This window comes from Leptinotarsa decemlineata, unplaced genomic scaffold (assembly GCF_025532065.1).
Source record: "Leptinotarsa decemlineata unplaced genomic scaffold, Ldec_3_MD MMD2_tig00026307_RagTag_RagTag, whole genome shotgun sequence".
Taxonomy (NCBI): domain Eukaryota; kingdom Metazoa; phylum Arthropoda; class Insecta; order Coleoptera; family Chrysomelidae; genus Leptinotarsa; species Leptinotarsa decemlineata.
In genome coordinates this window covers 5,608,153-5,624,527 of record NW_027412681.1, presented here as the reverse complement: position 1 = coordinate 5,624,527, position 16,375 = coordinate 5,608,153, and the positions used below count along the sequence as shown (strand labels likewise).

General features: G+C 34.9%; 1 protein-coding gene across 1 annotated transcript; it reads left to right on the top strand.

Moving 5' to 3' along the window:
* The first annotated feature begins 240 nt into the window (after positions 1-240).
* LOC141485016 (uncharacterized) lies at positions 241-1,609 on the top strand. The gene has a single exon (XM_074180836.1). It carries the CDS (start codon positions 299-301, stop codon positions 1,475-1,477), a length of 1,179 nt encoding a protein of 392 aa, XP_074036937.1. The 5' UTR covers positions 241-298; the 3' UTR covers positions 1,478-1,609.
* Positions 1,610-16,375: the final 14,766 nt, after the last annotated feature.

Genomic DNA, 16,375 nt, shown 5'->3' with positions numbered 1-16,375 from the left:
AATAATGACCAATATTTCACATACCTCAATCGCGATTGAAAATACAAACACATTCCATTGTTGCCGACCAATCTTCTAGACAAATTGACGCACATCTTCAAATTTGTTTACAGAAAATCTTAACGAAGATAAACATTCCAATATTTTCTGGTTCAGAAATGAACGTCAATGCTACAAAACTGTTTGTAGATAATTATCACCTCCGAAACATATAAATACGATTTTTACCAAGGAACCATCAGTTTCTATCAATCGATACACCAAATCAATTTACACTAGTGATAAGTGCCAAAGTGAAATGAAAAACTTGTTCCTGCTAGCAGCAGTTATCGGTGTTGCTACATTAGCCCTCAGTCAACCTCTTGAGGGTGACTCGCCTGAAGATGGAAGGCCAAAACGTTCCCTCTTTACTCAAAACACCATAGGACTAACTGGAGTGGAGAAAATTTCTAAAAGATCAGCTGACGTCGACCGCGAGAAAAGGTCTCTCTTCACTGAAAACACCGTAGGGTTAACCGGGGTGGAGAAAATTTCCAAAAGATCCGCTGACGATGACCGCCAGAAGAGATCCCTCTTCACCGAAAATACCGTTGGACTTACCGGGGTGGAGAAAATTTCCAAAAGATCTGCTGAAGATAACCGAGAGAAAAGATCCCTCTTCACTGAAAACACGGTAGGACTCACCGGGGTGGAAAAAATTTCCAAGAGGTCTGCTGATATCGAAAGTTCCTCTGGTTTGACAGGAGTAGAAAAAACTTCCGAACAATCTATTGATGGAAGACCAAAGCGATCGCTTTTCTCAGAAAACGCCATTGATCTGACCGGAATGGAAAAAATTTCGAAAAGGTCAGTGGTAGATTACGACGAAGAAGAAAATGATATGCAAAGGGCAGCACAAATTTTCCTTCCGTCCTTTAGAAGGAAATTGAGAAATCAGAGATCCGTTGATGCTGATTTAGAGGATGATATGGACACTGCTGCTACAAATGCATTCTTACCATCATTTTCTAGAAGAGGATTCAGAAGAGGTAAGAGAGACGCTGACCTAGATGATGACATGGAGACAGCAGCAACCCATGCATTCTTACCATCATTCTCCAGAAAAGGATTTAGAAGAGGAAAGAGAGACGCTGACCTAGATGATGACATGGAGACAGCAGCAACCCATGCATTCTTACCATCATTCTCCAGAAAAGGATTTAGAAGAGGAAAAAGAGACGCTGACCTAGATGATGACATGGAGACAGCAGCAACCCATGCCTTCTTACCATCATTCTCCAGAAGGGGATTCAGAAGAGGTAAGAGAGATGCGGATATTGATGATGCAGATATGGACACAGCTGCAACCCATGCGTTTTTGCCTGCTTTCTACAGAAGAGGCTTTAGAAGAAGTAAACGTGATGCTCATTTAGAAGACGATATGGAAGTTGCTGCCACTCACGCTTTCTTACCAAGATTTGGGTTCAGAAGACATTAAGAATTTTCATAATCGAGTCAGCTTAAGCTGTGGTATTATTTCGTTATTAAATATGTTGATATTTATTATATAATATTTATGTAGGAAACTTGTTAGATTTAAATTTTTGAATAAAGCTTTCTTGTTGAGTTACTATCGATTTTGAGAACGATGTAGATGTTTGTGATGAAGAAATATATTAGTGTACTATAGGTACTCTTTCAACTGAATAAAAGAAAATAAATTATCAAAAAAGGCCCAGAAAATTTTCTTTCAGTAATATCCAGGAATGCAGGAGCGGAATATTAACTGATTATTAAAAACAGAAATCATGAAAAATGGAAAATTGAACTTTCTATTTTTTCCACCACTTTTATTTGTAACTAACGTTAATGAAGTTTCGCTCTATAAGGACATTTTCAAACTAATACGATAAACTGAAAGTTTCAGTCTAAATACAGTAAACTGAATGTTTCATTTCCGTTTTTCAACGTTTTCCTTCAATTCTCAATAATGAAGAGTAATCATACACATATTATGTTACTTCAGGTTTCAAACTGATGAACTGATCAAGTTATTGATCCAATATATTATTGAATACATATTTTTTAAGCATAAAACACAAGCACTAAAGAAAAATCCATTGGATTATCATCTTCAAGGAAAAGCTACACAATTTGTATGCTGATACAATAAAAATTATTATGAAAGGGCTCAACTTACTGTTAGTGAGGAAGGCCGTGTCGAAAAGAATGTTACATTCAAACAATTGAAAAATACCAATACAATGAAATAAGTCACTACATTAAAAGAAGTTGACTCCTCACTGAATATAAAGAAGATTATTGAATTAAAATTTACTAAAAATCGTTATTTGTTTTAAAATTATGGATACCCGCTAAAAGTCATGTGGTTGAAAAACTAACAAAGAGACAACAAACAATTGACAATGACAGCTGTCAAGTGATTCAGTTTGAAAAGATGTGTTTCTTTGTCTATGATAAAACTATGAAACAAGGGAGAAATGTTATGGGGCAAGTGTGATCATAGACATATGCTGTTATATAAGTAGATCAATGAGAAAACCCAATATCAAATATAAATACATCCAATTCAATATTGATTAATTGACAACACCCTTATTAGTTTTGAGGAAAACAAGTGAAGAAGTGTTGTTAAATGAAATGAAACCCTGCCATAGGGAGGTTGGAAATTTGTTCAAAAATATTTAAAATATGAATTATATTAATGAAAATACAGAATTATTTTTGGTTTGGAAATTATGTGAATTTTCATCAATATCCAGTAGAAAGGCATATATTCCACTGAAGTGATCAATGCCTGATCTTTTATTGAGGCAGTTATTTGATTGTAATATAAATTATATTTCCAAAAACATCTTTTAGATGTATTTTTTTCAAGTGATAAGATTTTAATTGAATTATAGTCCATTTTACGACCTTCTTTGGAAATATGATTACTAAGAGCACATCTCTCAGGATGTAATCCACTATCACTTTTATGTGGACTGATTCTATCTTTGAGTAGTCTTGACTTTTGACCAAATATATTTGAACATAGAATGGAATTGAGATTGGAAGTTAATAAGAGTTTCATCCTTACGTTTTGAAAATAATTTGATGGTTAATATGGTTCTAAAATTCGATATCGATATCCCCGAAGCCTCGATTGTATCGGGGCTTCGGGGGATAGAGCCTGACCAGCGCACCCTACAGTTAAAAAATAATAATGATAATAATAATGATGAACTTGGTATAGTTTTCGACTCTGAACGAGGTGACTACAACTCTGTCACCGAGTTGGAACCCGTTCAGCAAAAAGCTCAGATAAAAGCCGCAGAGATCACCTTACTTCTGCGGAGACACAAGGATAAGCCAATGCATGGGGTCTTCTTCAATAACATTGGAGACCTTGGCTTATCAAAGCGCCTGACGTTCGCTTTTCTCAGGTCGAGTGGGCTGAAGTCGGAAACTGAAGGATGGTGTCTTCAACAACTTAGTCTACCGAAGTCGCGTGATGGGTATAGAGATTCCTGACACAAGGTGCAAGGCCTGCCGCGAGGTGCCCGAGACCCTAATGAACTTGCTATCAGCATGTCCAGCATATGTGGTCTCGGCCTATATCCATCGACATAACGCGGCCCTAAGAGTGCTATATTACCATCTACGGCACTCTTACGGTATTAACGAGACACCGGTGTTGCCCAACGCTTATGGTCATATTGAATTCGTTGTGGGGAACGAGAAGTGCCGAATTTATTGGAACTACTCGTTCCCCACCCTCAGGCTCATACAAGCTAATGAGCCTGATGCAGTCCTTTTCGACCACCAGAGCAAAACGATATTTGTCGTGAAGTTTTCAGCTCCTAGCGAGACGAATATCGTCAGAAAAGAGGAGGAGAAACGGATAAAATATCGAGATTTTTCTCTTCGAACTCCGCAGACTCTATCCAGATCACTCTGTCAATATGGTTGTTCTGATTATTGGAGTCTTTGGTGGAATGATGTCCCCTCTACTCTCGAATCTTAAAATCATACCGGCTTGCCGCACTAAGGCAGAAATCTTAGCCACACAGATGCAGAAGGCTGTCATTCTTGGCTCAATGCGCTTGCTCAGGGCACATGATTCTTGGACCCAATGATCACTTACCCCACGGCGTGGTTGATAATGCTGGCGCACCCTCCCGAATGTATCGGGGCTTCGGGGGATAGGGCCTGACCATCGCACACTACGGTGGAAAAATAATAATAATAATAATAATTGTTCACTATTGCCATTATCCGTTGCGCTCAGAAATAATTGAGGTATAACTGTGACACACCCGGAAGCCGGAGGCACAAGGTCACCCATTTGTTTTATATGGATGATCTGGAACTTTATACCTCTGGAGAGAAGGACCTCCATCAGTCCTTGAGGGTGCTGGAAGAGTACACGCATGCTATCGGTATGAAATACGGGATAGACAAATGTGCAATGGTCCATCTCAAAAGAGGACGATGCGGGGACTACGGAGAGTCTAACTTCTACTTATTATATGCTAGCGCGTTCGATAGCTGGATGTAGTGTCATCTTCAAGGCTTCACTCAAACTCCTTTTGTTGCGGTCAGAACGTCAACAAGACCTAACATTCAATACATTACACAATACAATACACATTCCTAGAAAAAGTGAACCTAGAGAAAATCCAACACAGAGGATGTGTGAAAGTGGTTGACAATGTTTCGTGGTGTATTTCATCAGTTCGGACTTCTATTGTCTAATATAATATAAATTGATTTGATATCCCTAAAAAAAAAATAACCGAAAATAACAATTTTATTTGACAAAAAACTGAAATCACAAAGAAATAACATACAAGCAACAACCAGAAAATTAAAAAATAGAAATATTGATAAGAGCTGAAAATTAGAAAATTTAAAAATATTATTAAAAAAAATGAAAAATAAAAATAAAAATATTCCAAACCAAGTTACGTCACGACGTTTCGATTGTTAGTATCCACAATCGTATTCGGGTGATAACAGTTATCGATTGTGGATACCAACAATTGAAACGTCGTGGCGTAATTTGGTTTGGAATATTTTAATTTTTATTTTTCATTTTTTGTTAATAATATTTTTTTATTTTTTGATTTTCAACTTCTATTAATATTTCAATGTTTAATTTTTTTGGTTGTTGCTTGTATGTTATTTCTTCTGTAATTTCAGTTTTCTGTTTAATGAAGTTGTTATTTTCGGTTAATATTTTTAATTTTTTTTTAGGGATTTCAAATCAATTTATATTATAGTAGACAATGGAAGTCCGAACTGATGAAATACAAAGGATATCACCTGATGTTACCCAAATTCAGGCAAATTTACCTACAGTACCTGAAGTACCTGCACTAAAGCGTTCTAACCGCATAAAAAAACAAACAAGAGGATGAAACGTTCAGTTTGAGTAGAGCCTTGAAAATGGCCAGCTATCGAAAGCGCTCGCATATTATAAATACAAGTTATAAAACTATATATTAAAAAGAAATAAATCACCAACCTTTCTTCGATGTTCCAGTCTATCAAAGTTGCAAGTGATGTTCGCGTCTTCAATCAGAAGGATGGCTGTTTTCTGGGTGGAATCCAGCAGCTTCAGGGTATGCTTAAGAGCAGAGCTCCATACATGAGAAAAATACATCGAAGAAAGTCTGATCTGAGCTTTATAAAGCATCAAAAGTTGCTGAGGTGTGTATAGTTTTCTGGTTCGAACAGTGTTCCAAGCTTTCCAGAAGCGGGTTTTGCAATTTCATTGTGATTATTGTCCCAAGACATATTGGGGTCCATTTCAACCGCCAACAAACTTATCTGATCAGTCTGATTATTATATTATTATATAAGGAATATAATCAGCACAGCTGATTTAATTGTGACAATAGCTTAAAAATAAGGATTCATATATACTCTGGAACATTTCCTTCATCTGAGGAGATTCAGCAGATAAATTGCCGCTGAAATAATTAACTTTTCTGGGTTGCATGGTGTATTTCTCACAATGAATTCGACTCGCACTCGCTCTTGTATGGAACAATGTTTTCGATTCAGCCAAAGGCATTTCGATAATCTCTTCGAACACAAAAAACTACCAAATCCAAAAAAACCACTTAAAGAAATTAAGGCAACCAACAACAATTTATTTACAATAAAAATCTTTCTACGTTTCCACCCCAACATTTACTTCAAGTGGATCCATTTCAACTTGGAAATCGTTTTCATAAAAGCCAACCTTTAACAGTTGAAAAAGACAACTTTCGAACGAGATTCGAGGCAGGCTCGACAGAAAGACGCAATAAGGGCGAGATTGGGCCCTTTTATTCTATAGCGGTTGGTCAGGATGAGATTCTATGCGGACACTGAAGGACTCTCGAAGGTTAAAGAGGAATCGGTATTATTGTGAATAGGACGTATCCTGAAACCTATACAAGTATCTCGTTATCCTTGTACGGTGATTCCGAATTACATTGTACTGTTGGACACTGGCGGGTACCGGGAAGGTTGAGAGGATTTTTTTATAAATATGTCACGAGTCGGCGAATGAACGAATTTTTTCGATGCCGAGTTACTGTTAGTGATTTTCCATATTATACACTCACAAATTTTATGTGCATTATGAATTATGGATACACCGACCTGCTACTTGACGAAAAGTAATAACATTATGTATGATAATAACACTGGTCAACAAAATTTTTACTGTTTTTTTGTCACATGAAAACTTATATCAAATTTTGAACCTACTAGGGTCACTAACCAATATTGTATCAATGAAAAAAAATTGACACAACAGGTTTTTGTCTTGACATCAAAGCATATATTTTGGTGAAAATTAAAAAAATCAACTATACTCAGAGAAATTATTACTTACTGTACAATGAATATTTATAATATTCACCCGAAGACGATTGTAGATACTAACAATCGAAACGTCGTGAACTAACGTGACTTGGAATCTCTCCACTTTTTATTTTTATTTTCTTTTTTCATTTCTTTATTTTAACTTATTCAATTGTTCTATTTTTACTTGTATTTTATTTCACTATTATTTCATTTCAGGTTTATTTTGGTTAATATAATTGTTATTTTCAGCCATTCATTTTCAATTCTTCTTTTTTATTTGTTTCAGGGATTTCAAATCATTTTATATAATAGACAATGGAAGTCCAAACTAGTAAATATTTATAATTTTCGTAAATATTTGTCTTCTGATACGTCCCTCCTGAGTTTCCAACAATAATCTGCTAGCATTCCTTGGCTCCATTTCCATTAATACCGCTCCTCTATTAAGTAAATGTCCTGATGTAATCTCTTCCCTTGTTCGTCACTCACAGCACCCAAATCTAGATGAGAGTCAAACATAGGTACGTATTGGTCATTTACTTCTCCTTCAGAGCTCTTTTATCCTTCATAAGTTGTCGTATTTGTTTACCTACAAATATACTCCCTTCAATTTTCGCGTCGCTGAGTTTGGGGAATTTCTCTTTCAGATATAACATCTGACATCTTTGCGCATAGCTTTTTCAAATTTTTTCATCAGATCGAGTGCAACGGTGGTAAAAGTATGTCATCAGGTTTTACTAAAGGCTTATTTTTAAAATTTTCACGGCCTGGAGTAAGCGACTCAAGCTTGAGCCACATTTTATTTTAATAGTGACTTTTTCTGTCTCTGCTTTCCCATTCTCAAATTAGACAGCAAAATCATGTGTAATCAATATGTAGTCCAATAAAATAATAAATAACTTTTAAATCGCCACAAATTTTCCAAACGTGCTCACTGTATTTAATTTTTTCAAGAAGAAATCTCATATTTTCGTGAGTCTCTTTCATAGCAGAACCATGAGCAACCGGCACTGGTGGGTGTTCGTTTCTGTTATGAAGCAACACTGCTTTCAAACTAGTTTTTGAGAAGTCAATGAACAGTCGCCAGTGACTTGGATCATATTCAAAATTCAATAAATGTATCACAACATAAATATTATGGGAATGTACTAAATCATTTACTATAGAAAAGTAAGCTTTTATTTCATCGTCACATTGTCGAAAATAAGAAACCATTGAAAGTAAATTCCAGTCCTTTAATCTAGACACCAAAAGCTCAGCCTGTTTCTTAGACAAATTCAAATCACGTACTAAATCGTTTAAATCACTTTGTGTTTGCGGTTCATAACTTGGGTCACTATCTTCATATTCCTCATGCGAACAAGTTCTTCCGGACTAGAATCCCGACTTTCTGGTCGATTTGGAGGCATCAGCACAAGCAGTTCGGGACTATGTAGGATGGGTCTGTTGGCCGAAAACAAGTTTGGATACTGGATAGTATGTTTGGACTTCGTTGTAATGCCTTTTATTTTTGTTTGACTCAAATAAAGGCCCAACCTAACAGAAGTCTCACACACGTAACACAACATTTTTCTGGGACCCATAATTTATCTTGATGCTGCACAGTAAATCCAAAATATTGCAATAGTTATACAGCCGCCTAAATGACGTATATTAGGTCAGAAATGAATATATAGCTGTCACAAAAAAACTGGATGTGATTGAAAAAAATTATTATATATTTATAATGGGGGTAGGCCAACATAAACAAAACACATCACAAAGTTCATGTGACAAAAACACTGTTGACCTGTGTAATTATACATTTTTCATCTTCTTCTTAAAACTTTTGTCCCAGCTTCCAGATTTGGCCCTATTATGACCAGTGCTCTTTATATTATAATGAAAACTCCAATGAAAACTTTGTCGGGGGGGCACAGCGGTCTTTGTCGAAGCAATGATGCCATCTCTTTCTCATCAAAACTTTTTTATAAAAATACTTGACATTTTTTTGTTGACTCGCCTTCTGCTCGGAAGACTTTTTGGCGTTTTACACGTTATATCTATGTCAATGTTCTCTTTTGGTAATACTATTTTCATTTGATCAGATGATTGTCCTTATTGAAATTATCTGTGGACATCGGGATATGGATAATTTTGGATTGATTAAGGTAAATAGAATATGATTAATTTTTCCTCAAAAAACAATAATTTTCTTACCGACGTTTCGAATTTAATTAAATTTCTCTTCGGGGCTCGAAGTAGTTTCTTCGTGTTGATAATATTATTTTTTTAAACAATCGACATATTGAATACACATAAAAAAAATCAAAAATATTGTAACCACCAAATTTCTGAGACAACACCAACACAAAACAACATGGTTTGTTTCATGTTTTCTATTTTTTTTAACATGTTTCTAATGTGTCTGATGGTTTTTGAAATAGTAGTATTATCAACACAAAGAAACTACTTTCGAGCCCTAAGGAAGAATTCAATTAATGAAAAGAGAAATGAACATTTCTATGTTTTTTACGACTTTTAACGTTACTCCTATATGTCCTGTATGGACTAAACTTCAGAAAGGTTAGTCACAATTAAAAGTGGTAAAAAATAGAAATTTTCATTTCTATTTTCATTATGATCTCCTGCCACGTAGTAACGACTACATCCTTCAATTTATAGAATTTGATTAAATTCGAAACAACGGCAAGAAAACTATTGATTTATTTTAAAGGAAGAATTGATTCTGTAACCCAACCAACCTTTTATCAGAAAAATTATTGGATCACTAAACTAGTTAACTGTAAATATAGAATAGTTACTGATAGTTGTGCCTGTACAGGTTTGTTCGTGGTGGATTGCGACCATTATTTTAGTTGTTGAATTTTGCAATTGGAGGTCTAAAAAGTTTATCGAGTCATCGGTTTTTAGTGGAATTGTGAATTTTATGTTTTCGTGAACGTGGCTTTTATCCTCCATTTTGAATGTTGGAAGTGAAAGAATCAATTCCAAATCGCAAAGAGCATATTCGAATGATGTCAATATATTTTGGTGCACGTCACTGGTTAAATATTTTCGAAGCGTATGAGTATCTATTGAAGTGAATCGTTCAAAAGTATTTTTGCCAATATATTCCACATGCTTCTATGACTTTTGAATGACTGAATCGTAAAAAGTTTTCGACAAAAGTTTATGGAGACATTGAATGGTTTGTCATATTTTGTAAGGATGTTTGGAGGTTAGATGATTATGAAAATATGTCACATGCACTTCAAGTATTATGAGTTTATAGCTTTTGAAAAATTCGGCAGGAAATATCGAATAATGGAACGCTTCGAATGATTTTTTTCTAATTGATGATTCAGATTACTATAATAGTGAATATACACCTTCCATTTGTAATTTGTTTTCCATAACATAAAAAACACTAACAATTTACGTCTCCTTATTCTCAAAATCATTTTCAGGTTACATTCGTCCAATTAAGAATGGAGTAGTCATTTCATTGTTAAGTCTCATTTAGGGATAATATTTTCGATTATATGTTCATCAAAAATTATAAGTTGAGTAATGAGAACAATGTCATCTGGCTTATAGAAGATTAGAATCAGATCTTAAAATGATTCACAAAATAATCAATGGTATAGTATTTCCAATACCAATTGGAACAGCTCAGAAGGAATTCCCGCCATGACATAGGCGTCGGCATATTATTTTTCAGTGGTAGTTTTTCAGTTACTTATTCTTACAATCATAGCAATTGATCACCCCATGAAAAAGTTATCTTGACTGAATTTTTCCACCATGGATAATTATGAAAAACTCCGAAATTTAAGGTAGTTGATTTCCGAGTCGAAAACTCTAAAATACAATGAAAACACAAATAATCACAATGAATTCTCGTCAAACATATAGTGACAAAATAATAGAAGCCAACAAAATTGCTACAAAAATCAAAATTCTTCTTCGCTATATTCGGATGAGGTGGAATCATCATCGGGTTGAATAACGATCGGATTTATGGAACTTTGCACATACTATTCGTTCTCTTTTTTTATAACGTGGGCCACACAGTTCTTTCACACATCACTATTACCTACTTCATTCATCACTAGCCTTATATTTTTAAGCCCTACAGCATTTCAATTGGATTGAACACACAATAGTATGGAGGCAAACGTAAGAGAATATGACCACGTGTTTCACACATCGAATCAATAATATACTCTATTTTGAAATTACTTTGTTTTATGTTCGCCAATAATACCTTTTTCGTTGGAATCTTTTCGGGTATTTCCATGTCATAATTTCGCATGAAATCAACAATATCTGCTTTTTTTGTGCTATTGTTTGGTATTGTAGTCAATAACCGAGAATGATACGAAGCGTTATCCATAACAATAACCGAGTTTGGAGGAATATTTGGGAGAAGCTGCTCACTGAACCAGGTTTCGAATAAAGCTGCAGTCATATCTTCGTGGTAGTCAGTAGACGAATCTTTCATATTTTTGGCCGACAGAAGCAAAGCGTTAGGTACGAAACCACTTTCATTCTCGGCATGCAAAATTATAACACGTTTCCTTGAAGAAGGTGCAAAGCACAATACTTGGTTTCGTCTACCCAGCCATATTTGACAACATCATGGGTGTCAAACCAAGTTTCGTCGAGGTAGATTATATGTCTGCTGGATTCTTGGTAGCTTTTCATTCGCCTCAAACATTCTTGTCGGAGTTGAAAATGCATGTCGATTCCATTATGACCATCCGATTGTTCAATTTTTTTTATTTGAAACCGCAAGACAATAAGACGCCTCGTAGAGATTCTAAAGATTTGTAATTGTAATCGGGATAGTCGAGTAATTTATAGCAAATCATTTTCAAGGTTGGTACTTCCTTTATTTGGTATATATCATAAATTGTTCGCCGAATCACATCTTTAGTAGCACCATCAACGTTTGCGAGTTTTTTATTCCTTTGTTTTCGTTTCAAAAGGTCTCCAGAAAGTACCCAAAAACACTAACATTTTCACAAAAATCGGTTTAAGCGATGATATTGGAACCTTTGGTGTAAAAGTTGAAAACTTTTTCTAGAGATCAATTACCCTAACACTAAACTGATATTTTTGCACTCGACGCGAAATTCGCTAACAAGGTTAGCACCTTCAGAAGCAGCAAATTGATACTGAATCTAAAGAGAAGGGTTAGCTGTTTATATACCTAAAGTTTTTTGGTCCGATGTGGACTTTGTTTGTTAAATGATGATTATCCTAATTGATTTTTTGGTAATCAACTAGTGGAACCACTACCTGCAAATTAATTTGTCTGCTTTTTAATCTATTCCTGACAAATTAATTTGTAGGTAGTGGTTCCACTAATTAATTACCGAAAAATCAATTGGGATAATCATCATTTAACTAATAAAGTCCACATCGGACCAAAAAACTTTAGGTATATAAACATTTAACCCTTGTCTTTAGATTCAGTATCAATTTGCTTCTCCTGAAGATGCTAACCCTTTTAGCGAAACGCGTGTCGAGTGCAAAAATATCAATTTGGTGTCAGGGTAATTGATCTCTAGGAAAAGTTTTCAAAAATCGGTTTGCAAAACCACTCGCTACCTCACCTAACCCCACGAACACACGGCACTGATAAAGAAATATTGTGAAACGGACAAAAAATTATTATTCAGCCAGTCCAGCTGGCCGAGCCTTTACTCCTCAACTACATTTGATTGCACGTTTACTAACTATCTGGGCGACTAGGGGCCACAGGCAAGAAATGTTTATGACTGTACTCTTATTTTTATTGCCGTTCCAAGAGGGAATGGATAGACTATAGCATTAATTCCCCGGAACTTGTTGACCTTATAACTTTGATTGTAAATCCAAAGAGAACAAGAAATACAGAAATTTTCAAAATACCCTTTTATCATACCAACTATGGCCAGACTGAGTCTATCGGTAGTACTTTGAGACTTGCAAATACTTATAATGTGAATTCAGAACTTTTTAATTCTTCTTTGGAATCATTTAAAAAGATTGAAAGTATCGTAATTGATTGGATTATTTTTGCCTTTTTTTGTATATGTTTTTCTTACAACTATCTGTTATTTATGGTATATATGTGTGAATATGTTAATTATTTTGTAAAAATAGGCAATGCTGTGAATAAATAAACAAATAAAATGCTCTTGCAATAAAGTTGTTGAAAAACATATTTCAAATCTAAAAGTATCGAGATGATTAACATGAATTTTAATAATTGCTCAACTCTAAGGCTTTAAGTTCGTCGATACTTTTGAGAGATGACCCCAAGTTATTGTAGTTGTTCACACATATTGGACGTATTCTAAAGAAGAATACTAACAACGGTCCCAGGATACGACCTTGTGGAACCTCCACTTCGAAAATTAGTCGTATATTTGTTCTTTTCATTTCGATTTCGAAATGTGTTTACACTCGAAAGACGATAGCTCTCGACTACCCCGAAAACATAGTATCCAACACAGGTCACGAGCCCATAACAATCATATCAAACCGCACGTTGTAATTAATTTCTGAAGGGCCGCCAAACGTCACAATGGTTGTAACAAACATGTCGCCGTCGAGAGCCATAATTGTAATTCATTTTTGAGTGCGGCCACAAATCTAGATAGAGAACGAGAGGGTAGACTTGCATTGATGTCACTTGCAGCTACCCTCGTGGCTGTAGATTCGCAGTAGACCAACTACTTAGGTTAATAAAATCGAAAGAAAGGGTGATTTGCATTTAAAATGCTATTCTCGATAGCGTTTTGTTTGCGGCGATGTGGTCTGTTCCAGAGTTCGAAGGGTTCGTGTGCCCTGTGTTTAGGAAGGGTAAGGGCGTGATGATGTCACCTGGTAAGAACTGGTAAAAGAGGCTTAGTCCTGTTTGTATTTATTTTTGACCTCAGTCAAAATGATTCGAATTTTTATTTAGTCCGGATACAATAATAATACGGTAATTATTTTCAACAAATCTACAAAAAATCTTCAGCATCAATTCTGAAGAGCTAAGCAAATGAAAGGTGAGGGTTCAGTTTTCTTTAAACACCAGGAAGAGAGAAACTGGTCTTCCCAAAGCAATTTGGGGCCAGAATAAGTAGTAGTTCATCATGAAAAGTAGGTAGTTCATAAATTTCGGTTTTGAAAAAAAATACCCAAAGACGTTTTTCAGGGTGTAATTCCTGATTAAAATTGGCGCATTGCAGGAAACTTGGATTTGAGTTGTTAAAATTCTAAATTTCTGAACGGTGTTCAGGGGAGAACAAAAAATTGAAGTTTTGATCACGAGTAAACTATCTTTATTTTCGACAGTATTGAAAAGGTTCATTTCATTTTGAAAAGTTGTTCAAATTTGAAAACAATATTAAGATTTTAAATCACAGTCACCTACGTAACAAAACATAAAAAAATCAATTTTGTTATGGTTGTAGCCTCTTAGCCTCATATGACTATAATTATATTTCAATGCGAAATTCCGTCCAATTCATTATTCGAACCAGTATATCGATGTTTGTTGAAAATGGTTTGAACTTTTAGTAGTTTTTTGGTGTAAAATTGATATTTCACTTTTTATACAGTGTGACCCATTTTTAATAGAAACACCCCCCTAAAATTTGAAGTTGTAAACCGATTTTAATATTTTTTTTGAAATGTCAAGTACTAAAAGGTCTACCTTGGAACAAAATTTGAAATGTTCATTAAAGTTTCAGGGCATACTACGATATTATTTCTTAGTCGAAAATCGGGATTTTTCATTAGCGATTTTTTTATTGAAAAAATCACTACGCCACTGGATTCAGAGTGTCTTTAAACAGGTGTGACCAAAATTTCATGAAAAAATATTCATTTTCAACAAAGTTATGACTACTCAAAAATTCGAAAACTCACACATCTAACAGTTACAAAAAACACCCTATATCAACAGATATAGCCATGAGAATATTTTTTTATGATTTCAACAGTAAAGTGCCGCCAGATGAAAAAAAAAACAAATAGCGTAAATATTTTTAATGAAAATAACGGAATTACATTCAAGTTTTCACGCAAATTAACTAAAACTAAGACCTAATATTTCAATTTAAATCTTAGTTGCCACGGAAATGATATTACAGTTTTCACTTGTGAAAGATTTAAGTGTACTATTGTCAACAATATTCTCCTTACAGTTCTTCGAATTATTTTGTGTCATGGCTGCAAGATTGAGCGTAAGAGAAAAAATTGAAATCGTACGCCTTTCGGGAGATGACGTTAGAAGTACTAGAGAGTATTAGCTGCGGTACGGTAAATAAAATAAATAAAATATTCAATGAAACTGGTGCAGTATCAAAAATGATGTTAAAAAGTAATCCTGTACAAAGACGAAACAGGAATGACAGGAATAATCAAATCATTTTAGATTATTTCGGAAATAATCCTAATGCCAGTATAAGGAATGCCACTTTAGATTTGAATATTCTACAAGAAACTATTCGGAGATGTCTCAAGGCGAAGAATATTAAACCTTTCAGGCCAAAATTTTTTCACACACTTCAAGAAGGCGACGAAGCAAGACGCCTGGAATATTGTTCATGGGGCCAAGGGGAATATTCAAACAATAGAAATTTCCTAAAAATATTTTATATACCGACGGAGCCACTTTCACTACAAATGGAGTAGTGTCATCACAGAATTGTCGCTATTGGGCAGCGGATAGTCCTAACTGGGTAATAAACTGTAAAAGCCAGTATTCCCAAAAAATCAACGTCTGGTGTGGGATATTGAACGAACGAATTATTGGCCCTTTCTGTTTTGTGGAGAACATTAATGCGCAGAGGTTTCTAGAATTTTTAAACACAGAGTTTTGGGATGCTATTCACGAGCTGCCAATCAATGAACGATCAAATTTAATTGTCCAGTTAGATGGGTGTTCAGTTCATTATGCCAGAGCTGTAAGGCAATGGCTTAACGAACATTTTCCAAACCGATGGATAGGCCGTGGTAGTCCGTTTATAGAGTGGCCACCCAGATCTCCAGACCTCACAGTTTTGGACTTTTTTCTCTGGGGACTTCTCACACAAAAGGTTTACAAAAACCGCTCAAGAGATAGAAATGAACTTTGTGCAAGAATTCGACAGGTATGTACAGATATTAGCCCTCAAGAACTAAGGAACGTAATCAGAAACATTCATTAGCGCTACGACACATGTATCAAAATACGTGATGGATTTGTAGAGACTACTAGAATATGAGTTAGTATCAATTGTTGCACTGGATCGAAACATTTCAATAATTAGTTATTAGTTACGTTTTTTGAAATATTTTGCTTCATTGTTAGTTGAATTGTGTGAATGTAATTCCGTTATTTTCATTAAAAATATTTACGCTATTTTTTTTTTCATCTGCCGGCACTTTATTGTTGAAATCATAAAAAAAAAGATATATTGTGACAGTAAGCTGTGTGAGTTTTCGAATTTTTGAGTTGTCATAACTTTGTTAGTAATGAATATTTTTTCATGAAATTTTGGTCACACCTATTTAGAGGCACTCT

Coding starts and splice junctions, on each gene's coding strand:
- LOC141485016 (XM_074180836.1), top strand. CDS start 299: ATGAAAAACTTGTTCCTGCTAGCAGCAGTTATCGGTGTTGCTACATTA.